We start from the raw sequence: 12,440 nt of genomic DNA on the forward strand, positions 1-12,440 counted from the left end.
ACAATTGAGTTTATCCTGATTATCCTTGTATTACAATTGCTGATTGTCCTTGTGGCTTAGACACGTACATAGCCACACAGCATCAGCTAGCCCGACACCTACCTAGCCCCCTAGACAACCAGTCCCTCTCCACCCCCACTCGTGGGGGATCGACCACAATACGATGTTCTATCAAATAACGCATAAAGTGACGCACTCACACAGCTGTGAATCACCCACCTTCAATCCCGCCAACCAGCAACCACTTATAAACCACTTGACATTTTGAGAAAAAAACGCATACACACAGCCACTGAGTGATTATTGTTGCCAATATTGTTGTATTTGTTTCCATGGTTGTAATAATTCTCTGGGGTTATTCTTTGCCTAGTGGGTTTAGGTGTAAGTGTGGGTGTGTATGCGTGATTGTGGTTTATCCTTTTTTTTTTGTTATTTGCAAGCCCTTGTGAAACTTCTGTTTTAGTTCTTTGTTGCAAGTAATTTGTAATTCATCTTCAATCGGTATGACCAAACGAATCTTTATTGGGGTTTTAATTAATCACTCTTTCTTTTTTTCCTTTTGATTTCCGATTTCGCATATAGCTGCTGTTGTAGTTGTTTGAATAGTTTGTTGGCGTGGTCGTTCGTTCGTTTGTTGGTTTTATTCTTTGGGGTTACGATTTATTTCTTTCCGTTCTATATTCTTCTTTGGCTTGGGTTTATCGTTAATGCCAAACGACATTCTATTTGTCATAGATTGTCAAAAAGTTTATTTTAATCAATCATTTTATATCAACCACAACAACTAAAAAACAAACACACACACAACAATTTCGCTAACCACAGGTTTGCATAGAAGCATACGCTGAGTACCGAAGCTTTGTATTGAGTATTTGGGTTGGTTAGTTGGCTGGGTGATTGTTCGCTTGCGGGATTTATGGATTACGAATTTCGCTGTTGTTGTTGTTGGTTTGGCTTGCCAAAAATAAATGCGATATATGAATGATAAATCAAAATTAAGGTTATAGCATGTAAACGGAATAAAATAAATCAGATTGAAGAGAAAGGGAAATGGAAGAAAAAAAGAGTGAGAGACATATGTATATTAAATTAAATTTTTGGGATGTATTTAATAATAAAAAATAATCATAGAATTTAAATGTTATTTCAACGTCTAATTACATACATTTTGTCTACAATACTAAGGGATATTTTTGGAGTCAATTATAAAATCGATTTTAAATAAACAAATTTTGAAAGGTATAGAATTGTGTCACCAATCGATCTGCCACCATATAAGTTGAAATTTTTGTTGTTGAACCTGTGCCTGTGTATAAATAAACCTTGACTTTGACAAACAAATTTGCCAATCATCAAATAACAACATTCTAAATTGCCTTTTTCTCTCTCACAACTGATGAGTTTACATTTTTATGTAAATTTTTAATTTATTTAACGATATTGCATTAGCAATGACATATCGATTATGGCCTAAAATATGACACATAGCTTATCTAATCTATGATGAGCAGAACTTTTACTTTTATTTAAAACGAAAAAAAGAAAATCTTTCCAAAGCATGATGGCAAGTGCATGAAATCACTTTGGGCGAAATTTTAATACTCGAATTTTCAGTTCTAGAAATATGGGAAACAAAATTAAATAAAAAACTGAAACATCATTTTGCAGATGCCAAAACATTTTTCATTTTCTAGTTAAGCATCGACCAACCACAATTTAACGTTTATAATCACCTTGGCTTGTAAATCATCATTAATCTTTATTTTTTTTTTTTCTTATTTTATTTGAATATAGTCTCTAACAAAAAATGCATAAATTTATACACGACTACATCATACCCATGCTAAACATGCACTCACTCTACCACACACAAATGCAAACAAAGCATAAATTTTGCCAAAAGTTATATAAAAACAGAAGCAGAGAAGCATCAGGGAAAGAACAAGAAAACGCAATGTGTAAATCTTTGCATGGTGTGTTTGGTGTACAACACAACTTAATCCCATTTAATGTGGAAGCCCAGAGTGTGGAAAAAAACATATTTTGCATATTTTTCTTGGAGAGCTTCTTAACAAACACCATTGCACACATACATATGTATATATGTGTGAGTGTATGGAGGAGATTTAAGCTATACAATATTGAATTGCTAATAATTTCTATGTGATGGCATTGGCATATGTTGAAAACAACAAAAACAACAATACTATGAACATGGTCAGGTTAAAGAGCAAAACATAGACTTGGAACTTTAAATCTAAAATCATGTGGAAATGTTTAAATTCCTCTTCAATTGTAAATCTACATTACAAAAAATGGAAGTATTAAAATACCATATTCGAAAAAGCAACAAATGATTAGTATTGGGAAATTTCTTCCCTCTTCCACAGTATCTTTCTCTTGCCATACATCACTTATTGAAATATCAATGAAGTTGCTGTTTTTTAGCATATATTTCTTTTTCTTTTTTGTGGAACTCAAAATGTTGCAACAATTCTAGAGGCTATTAAAGAACATTCGTTAATGTTTCTTTATGGGCATAAAGGGGTTAAGTTATAATGGGTTTCTTTCGTGTCGTTGGTTGAGAGTTTGTGTGTGTGTCTGTGCATGCGTGGGAGTTGGTTTTATAAAATATGCATATTACATATTCGGCCAGAACAAATGGAGGGCAGCAGCACATAGAAAGGATTCTATAAAGCTGTAAATCTACTGTAATGGCATTATAAATATACTCACACTCTTTCTTTACAATCACACGCCATAAATACAGTTCTTTTTTGGATTTTACAGTCACTTTCCATTTGAATTGAAATGTTGATGTACATTTTGACAAAAATGAATACGTCATAAATAAACTTTTTAGAGTCGAAATTTCCTCTTTTTCATTATAAAAAATAATCGTTATAAAACAGTAGTCATTACAGGAAACGGAAGGGAATAATATAAAATCCTGTTGCTATATGTGGCAATCATTCATCGGTTGTATATACATTTTTATAACAAAGATATTATTATTAGGTGAAAGTGGTGAAGAAATATGAGTTATTTCGGCATATAAACAAAAAATAGACTGCTCTGTAAAGCAAATTTATGCAAATTATGAAACAAAAAAGCCTACATTTGTTGTAGCCATCTACATACCTACATAGATAATATTTGCAACATTTTTAAAAAGATTATATCCAAATAGTCTCTTCTAACAAAATTAATCATCTTTAAAGTCATACAAAATACACTTATGTTTCAATATTTTTGTCTTCTTCTTCTTTCTATATTCTCATTGGTTTGAGGTGGTCAAGTAGATGTTGGCTTTGAGTTCTTGCTTACAGTACACATAGCATAACGATAAACTGCATAAATCTTTTTTAAGTGGATAATTTTGCATATGTATACTGATAAATCCTTTTAGTCCATAAAAATGTATTCGCAGTGTGTGATGATGTGATGTTGTTTTTCATATTCTCTTGGTTGGTAGTACATGAGTTATCTGTTTTTTGGCTATGACAACATTTTTACTAATGTCTTTGTAAAGTTTTTCTTTATTCCATGTGTTTTGGATTTGAACCTCTTTGCAATTTAAATTCGATATGGATGCAGTATGTCATATAATCAACCTTGAAAGATGGTTAGGAAATTAAGAAATATTTAAGGCCGCCATAGTCATAACCGACCCAGTATTGATTTTGTTGTGTATTTATTCCTTGAATTTTTATTCTTTACCAGGATGGCCTTTAGTTTTTATAATTAATTATTTCTATTATTTTTTGTTTTGTTTTCATTTTAATCAAATTATAAAAGTACTGATTATAAAATGTTTTATATGACTTGTACTTGTGAAATACATTGTCCATCCCAGCAGTTTTTATTTTTCATTGAAAAACTTTTTTTTTTTTTTTTTTGATTGAAACAAAAATGTGTTCAATTTTTTAAATGATGAATTTCAAAATTTAATTAACAATTTGATTAGATAGATTCTTGGTCAATTTTTCATTTGCATTTTCAGTCTGCAGCAAACAAAATGCAATTTGATAGGATTACAAATGTTTGCAGTAACTGACTGCAATATTAAGCCGATTTAAATTGTCATACCATTCAGGCATTGAAAATATCCTTTTTGAAAATCCAATAAAATTGTTTACATTTCGATTAGTTATTTGAATTTTTGTTCTGGGGGAGAATTGGAAATATTTTCAAAATTCTTTGAAAATAGATTTGTAAGTTTTTTTCTTTTATTCTAAATTTTTTGTCGGGCACAAAATTTATCCAAAGGATTGATATTGCTTTTGTATTAAAACCAAATTCCCTCATATATGTATGTTCGTTCACACATACACCATATACACCAGTTTGTAATACAATTGTATATCCCTTAGATATTTTGTTGTTTGTTTGTTTGTTGGCCAAGTTTATATGAGGCCATTGCGTTATCTCTTTTTTATACACTTTATGATTCTCTAGCCACTGATTTTGGCTTTTATTTCTATTTCTGCACAGTTACATTTTTTGAGGGGGGTTTTAACTACTGTTGTTTTTATTTTGTTATCATTGCTGGAGCTATGTGCACACACATACATATACTCGTAGTTTATTCTCATTTTGAATACGACATAAAAGCCATCAACTAATACTGTTCAGTTAGAGGCGGTACACAATATATGAATGTGTTAGAGATGGCCATCTCCATCTGGGGGGTTTTTAAGAACTTTGTCTTGTTTTTTTTTTATAGGGAAATCCCGAGGAGAACCTATAGTAAATTTCTATTGAATACAGAATAACTGTGCAAAGCCTTTTCATGTCTTTTATATGTTACATTATTTTAGAATTATTTTTACTTTAAATTCGTTGTTTATAGTCCAAGATATTATGAAAATAAATCCCTATCGCCATCCCTATTTGATTTGTTTAAAAACACGCAAACGATTTTATATTAAAATGTGAACAATTCCTACTGCAAAAACATATATTGCCTTTATATAGAATAAAAAACCAAACTGTTGGTTGACCACACTCTTTTTTGTTTGGTGGAATGTAATGAATGTATGCCAAAGGCAACCAAAAATAAATCCCCAAAATTATTTTTGTTCCAATTTAAACAAATTTTGATGGACGAACAGTTTTCTTCTAATTTAGCTATTTTGGTTTACAGTTGCATTTATTAGAATTGCAGTTGTTTGTTTACTTATAAAATTTGTGGAAATTGTGTCATAAGGTGCTTTTATGTTAAGACTTTTATGTATTGATGTCCAAAATACACATCTCCTACTGAATACAGTAAATATAAAAAATAGGAATAAACCACTCCTCAGCCACGGAAAATCCTTTATTTTGCCATAAATGAAATTATCATAAATCATTGGTTTTAATGTTGTTGTTTTATTTGTTTTAACATTTTATTTTTAAAATGGATATAAGACCCAACAATCATATTTTTTGTTGTAGATAAACCACTCCAATCTCTTAAAAATGTCCAGGAGAAGAAAAGCACCATAAATTGTAATAAATGCCATGTGACACTTGTCATGTTGTTTGTGGCATTAGACCATACCACATTTAAGGTGTTATCAGTGGTTAGGTCAACCTTTGTCATATTTTCCACATCAAAAGCCCCGAACAATTAACGAGAAAGGAAGGACATGAATTGCTGTGTCATTGAAAATGAATGAATCTTTGTGATGTTGTCCTTTTCATTGAAGATAGTGTAGTTGTTTAAGTTTTGCTAGAAGTGTTGTTCTTTTCTCATCGTTTTCTTTTTTGTAGTAATTTCATAACTGCCATCATTTGTCAGGAAGTTTAGAAATTGTTTGAAGGCATTTGAACAAAACCTTAATCAAATTTCAGAGCAAAAGTTTGAATTGTTTTCCTTAGACAAAATTAATGTACTCAGGGTGCAATGATTTTGACATTTTCAAAGGCTAGTTTGAAAATGTTGTTTTGTACGATTTCAAATGAATTTGGTAACCCGTTTACTTTTAATGTTTAAAATGAAAATAAACTAATTAAGTAAAAAAAAAGTTGTTTTTCTTTTCTTAAATAATTGTAAAATGTTATATCCTTATGGGTTTACTATATGGAGTCACATACGAAATGATATACTTTACATATTACTGATTATTCTGAAGCTGTACTTGAAATCTTTTTATTTAATATTTTAAAGTCACGTTTTTTATTTATTAAAATGTTTACAACATTTTACATTAATATGAAAATATTCCCTGTTTCAAAAATTGACAATAAAGCATATGATCCCAATATTGCTTATTTTAAGGAAATGATACCCCTTTTTACAAATTTTTGAAAACAAACATATAAATTGCTTAAATTGTTTTCAGGTGTTCTTCTTTTTCCCTTCAGTGAATAAAATAAATTAATTTTTGCTTTTTTATAAATAAAATAAAAACAAATTTCTTATCAAAATAAATTTCTAACAAAAAGAAAATAAAAACATTTACGAGATTTGTTGAAGGAAGTTCATGAAATAGTTTCTTTTACATTTTTTGTCCCCGTTCATTTAAATTAAAAATAAATAAATTTGGCTATGCACACACACACACACATAAACATACATGCATATTGCTAATTGAAAACACTTGCAATCAGGTTAACACATGCCAATTGTATGTTTGTGTGCGTATTTGTATTTGGTTAGGTATGCTTTTATCGGTCGGCCAACTGGACAGGACAGTACATTTCAATAATGACGAATGAGTCCTTGCATGTGAGTGAATTCTCAATTGATGTGATCCTTGAAATGTACATGCATCGCCCAAACCACCCACTAACACGCATACGACAATGGTGGGGGAGCATGGTTTGCAAAAAAAAAAGAAAAACAAGAATTAAATAAAGTCTGTAAAGTATAATGTGCATTGCATTGGACAAACGTTCAGTTGCCATGTTGAATTTCCAATCAGATAACAGGATACGGAAATTGTCAATTTCCATTCATGTTATAGGCCAGAAAGAACATGTATGCCCCATTACGATTTCAATTCTTTTTTCGCAGTGGTCGTAGTATGAACATCACGACTCCACTTTCTTTCACCTACCATTCTCTCGCTCGTTCTCCCTGTATTTCATCTGCCACAATATTTACATAAAATATAGCTGTGATAATAGTAAAATAACATCGAATGGAATATATTAACGAACACAGGCAAACATTTTCCACAGCAAAATAAAAACACACACACACAAAATTCGTAACTTTGTTTAATGTATTTGTGGCTTGAATTGGTGTCCCACCAAGGCTTTTGACGAGGACAATTCTTGTTAATTTGTGGATGGCCTGAACAGAATTCAAACAGGTGAAATATAGTTGAACAATACAAACAGCCATACACATTTCCATGTCCGTTTCCGTACCGTTGTCGTTATTCTTTTTTAATTCGAATTCCGAATGTGGTTTATTGAAAAAAAAGAAAGAAAAAAACAAACCATTTACCAACAAAACAAGTAAACTCAAACACCCGCTCACACACACACACATTCGGCCATAAATTAATGACTGTTATTGATGAAATGCTACAAAAAAAGAGAAAAAAATAATTACAGAAAATAAATAATCACACACGAACACATACAATGTTACACATAAAAATTAAGTGTATATATTTGTTGAGTAAAATGACAATTTATTGCAATATAAGAAAAACACATTTTACAATTTATAAAAATTGAATGAAATAGAGGTCAAACATGCGCTAATGGCTACTGATAAGTGCAATAAATTATTATAGTTGTTTAAAATAAAATAAAATCATAATCCTTTTAATGTATAAAAGATCTAACAGGCAATTCAATTGATAGATAGAATACTTGAAATTTTGAAGTAAAAATGTTTTAATTTTACATTTTCGGCAATAGTTGCAAATAATTATATATCTCAGATTTATTTCTTCACCGAAATCCAAATCATATTTTATGTATCCAAAATTGCCTTCCCATTTTTTATACAATGATTTTTTTTTCTGGAGTTTCCAATCAAAACAGATTCGTATAGTTTCAATCCACTGTACCTTTAAAGTAAATAAAACGACTAGAATAATCATAGAATATCCATCCGTTTGATATACACTCTACTGTCCAGCTACTGCTGCCATGTAATTGCTTCATTTGGTCAACGAAGAGGAAGTAAGCAAAAAATAGTATTTCAATTGCCACAGGTCAAAAGATGAATGTAAAAGGGTTTGGTTGCTTGCTGTTGCTGTTGTTGCCAAGTGTCAAGAGAGGGTCAAAAGTTGAACACACACAGAATGAGTAGCAACAACATTTATTTTTGGTATCTAGTAAATGGAAGATGTATTGGTCAATAGGGGTAATTGATGATGATCGAGACAGCCCTCTGCAACATTTATGCGTCAATGAATAGTGAATGCTAAAACAGAGGAATTTTACACAACACACATACATACAAATTTATCGATGATGTACTTATATTGTTGGTGTGTGTGTGTGTATGTATGTGCGTGTGAGTACTTGTTTGTTTGTAAACTCATAGATAATTACAAAGAGCAAGAGGAGTAACTGGTAAGCCAGACACAGGGGCAGACAGATAAAACTGATGACTAGACTAGATTGTGGTCGGAATGTATTGCCGTAAACATTATCATTACAGGTTGCCTGCAAAAAAGCAATAAGTATCGTTTGGTGCAGAAATTTACCATCTCGAAATCAATGAAAATGTGTTGGTACGCATACACATACATACACACTCGCACTCTAACTCAAAATCTAATAAATAAATGACTTTTAAAGACAAGCATTGAGTTATTTAGTAGCCCAAATTCAAGAAGTCTTCAAATGGGACTACTGCATTAAGTCTTAAAGATGAATTTGGAGCAATCACCAGCCTTATTTACTGGGACAAAGAACTATAATGGCAGAATCCATTTAATATAGTCAAATCCTCTGTTCTCCTTGATCTCTCTCTCTCCCTGTGGCCCCAATACGAATATGAACTTCTATAAAGTTCGCTTCGTTTTTTTTTTTTTTTTGTTTCTTCTGTTTTTGTTCATCACCTCAAATACAATACAAAGCTGCCAAGCAATTTCATAACCAGAACACATGACGTCTTTAGATAACTTTGATATTGCCGCCGGAAATGAAAATGGAAAACACACACAAAATGAAAGGAAACAGAGCAAGTCGGTGCGAGAACAGCTCACATCCACACATTCACATATCACACATGGATTGTCACATATGCCCCAAAGCCTTATACTACACTGTGAGTGAGTGTGTTGAGTGAATGTTTGTCACATTTCAATATGAAAATGTTTGCATACTCAATGCAGACAAGTATGTATGGGTTTGGTAATGAACACTGTGTGGGTGTGTGTGTGCGAGTGTGGGCGTATGTCAAGAGGAATATATATTCCATCCAAAACATATTCATTCACAAGAGTATTACACCTAAGCCTATATACGTCGTCGCCGTCGTCGCTGTTGTCGTCATCATCCTGGTAACAGGTGCTTTGTCCAAGAGGCTTTGCTTAGAGTCATTTTATTTCAGCCCCCAAAATAATAATACCCGAAATCCATCAGTTTATGGTTATAATCGGAGAAATTGTTGATTTATATGAATTCTATTTGTTTTGTTGTATAACAATGCGTATAGTTTTTTTCTATTTTTTATAGGACTTGTTAGATAGCCTGTGAGTTAAGGAATATATTTTGTATTTATTGCAAGAAATATGTTAAATAAAATCCTATACTTCATTGAATATATTACAAAAAATTTATATGAATATAAAATTCGGGTATGATTATCAACGCAAGGCTTCAACATTCAAAATTCTTGATTGATTGCTTTTAGAATATTTGTTATAAATAAAAATCTATATAGTTTTGGGTTTAAAAATAATTGCTTGTCTTCGATGATCTGTAATTTAAATTTTACAATAACCCTTTTTCTCAACGTATTCCAATACAAAATCATTGTTGCGAATTATTGTCAGAAACATGAATGAGAACACATGGTAGAAGGTTAACGGATTTACATCGGACTGTAACTGTTGGTACTGACCATTGCTGGGAACAACATCAACCACCAGTTGGGTACAACGAAAACGCGGGCATTTCCTGCTCTTTATATTTTTCGCGAGAATGCAATTCCTGTGTTCCATGTAAAACTGTTGCACAAATTTACAATTGATTTATCTTTTAAAATATAAATAAAATAAATTTATTGAAAAAAAAATTGTTTCAAACTAACCAATTGGTTTTTGTTCTATGTCTTTTTTATTCCTGTAATTCTTACTTTTTTGTTTTGATTTTGTTTTTGGGTTTTTTGTTTGTTAATTGAAAATGCTATCAAATATCTACAGCGGATATAATACAGGACGTTACGCTCTAACAGAGTGCTGTTAATGTAAGTTTATCTGTTCTGAGTCTTAGGAAAATATTTACGAAAAAGTTTTCGTTTTTTGGTTTTTGTTTACACGATTATTGCGCACCAGTTTTCATTTGGTCATTACACAATATCATTACATCACCACCATTACACACACATGCTCGTACCCTAGATACATTGTTCCAATATTGAGTTGTATTTTAGAATTTGAATGCCACCGAATACACGAAAATAATTTAATTTTATTTTTAAATACATTTAATTGTTATTTTCTATTTAGTTGTGTAGGAAAAAAACAACTGCTGCTGTATTCGAAAATGAAATTAATTTTTTATTTTTTTTTTCTCTCTTTTTCTCGTGTCATTTGCAGATTCACCATATCACGACGTAAGCGGTCTGCCAAATCCATATAATATGGAACATATGGAACAAGATGAAGTTATATCGCCACAACAGCACATGTCTCTGAGTTACGATGATAGTTTTGAGGGTGAATATTCGTCCACACCGAATTCACGGAATCGTCGTGTTATACGTGAAATAATTGTGTAAATTATTTTTTTATAATTCATACACACACCGACACTGTCCAATGCCCATGTCCACAAACATCGCCACGTAATCCAATTTACCTACATGTTCATACACATTACCCACCCATTCGAAATCATCATGCATACATACTTATACATTCATAAGATGGCAAAATTAACTACATACTTAGCCTATACCTATCAAGGATGAAGAAACAAAAGAAGACGGAGAAGAAGAAAATACTGAAAAACAAGGTTTTTTGTAACTTATTGTTTAAGTTATTATGATAATCCCCCTAGAACCTGAACACACACGAGAAATTTAAAATTACCGATTAATCTCAAAACTTTACAATTCAATGCACTTTTTCAAAAGTACAACATATAACGCAATTATGCCATGCGTTTAATGTTAAATACTTAATAATTTTCATTTCATTGTTTTTAATTTTGTTTATTAAATGAAATGAAAGAAATGTGCACTTATTGTTATGAATTTAGCTAAGTGAAAAGAAAACAAAACAAAACAAAAAATGGGAAAATAACAAAACGAAAACTAAACGCCAGGACTCACCAACCATACATCTACTACTTAAAATCCTCGAACTTCCCATGCCTGCCCAAAAGACTTGTTCCCTCCCTCCCTCCCTCCCGAGTAATATTATGCAGCCAATTTTATGGGTTTGCTGAGAATCAGAGGCATTTAAACGGAATCACCATCATCGTCATCACCATCACCACCACATATAATCATCACTCATGCAACTTCATCATTCATTTCGTCGTTGGGGTTTAATTTTTTTCTACAACTACTACGAAATGAATAATTCGAAAAAAGTAATGTTTTTGTTGTAACACAACTACAATTACGCGTTTTATTTTACAAAAACACACACACACATACACATTTATACGTTAAGTTCGTAACGATATCAACGAAAATGAAAACAAGTTTTTTGAATGTTGCCATTTTTTTAAAAAATTATTATTTAAAACAAAATAAATAAATTTACTTAAATACGTTTTTTTGTAGTTGTATTTCTTTATATAATACATGCAAAAAAATAAATATATACATTTTTTTTGTTAATATTAGTTAAGTTAATTAATTTTTATTTTTTTTTTTTTGCATTTTTCCATTATTACTATTCTTATTATGATTATTATCGTGAACATTATGTTTGTGTGTATGCGTATTTTTTTCTATATCATAAATTAATTTCTAGTTTAATTTTATATTATTCGATATTCAGCCCCACTTGCTGTATACCCCCAGTTAAGTTTAGTTATGATTTATATAAATATTGTATTTTTTTTAGTTGTTGTTGTTCATTTTGTATGGAAAAGTAAAAAAAACAATGGTGCCGTTGTGAGGAAATATCAATGGATTTAATTTTTATTTAAATCTACAAAAAAAAATTTATACCAGAAGGCATATGATCTGAAATTTGCTCAACTTTTTTTTAATATTAATTTTTTCCTTAATTTCATAAAAACTCGAATGTACTTAGATGTGTTTTATAAAAAGTGTATCGAAATGTGTGGATAAAAGTGTT

General features: G+C 30.9%; 1 protein-coding gene across 1 annotated transcript in view; it reads left to right on the forward strand.

The window, feature by feature from the left end:
• LOC133331904 (cell adhesion molecule DSCAM) overlaps nucleotides 1–10,905 on the forward strand; it is a 177,433-nt gene extending 166,528 nt beyond the window's left edge. The window contains exon 8 of the mRNA XM_061540295.1: nucleotides 10,722–10,905. Coding sequence (XP_061396279.1) covers nucleotides 10,722–10,903 — 182 coding nt within the window. The 3' untranslated portion in view covers nucleotides 10,904–10,905. The remainder of the gene's footprint in view (nucleotides 1–10,721) is intronic.
• The last annotated feature ends 1,535 nt before the right edge of the window (nucleotides 10,906–12,440 follow it).

This window comes from Musca vetustissima, unplaced genomic scaffold (genome assembly GCF_032173495.1).
Source record: "Musca vetustissima isolate MV318-11 ecotype Yass unplaced genomic scaffold, APGP_CSIRO_Mvet_v1 utg10935, whole genome shotgun sequence".
In the NCBI taxonomy this organism is placed as follows: domain Eukaryota; kingdom Metazoa; phylum Arthropoda; class Insecta; order Diptera; family Muscidae; genus Musca; species Musca vetustissima.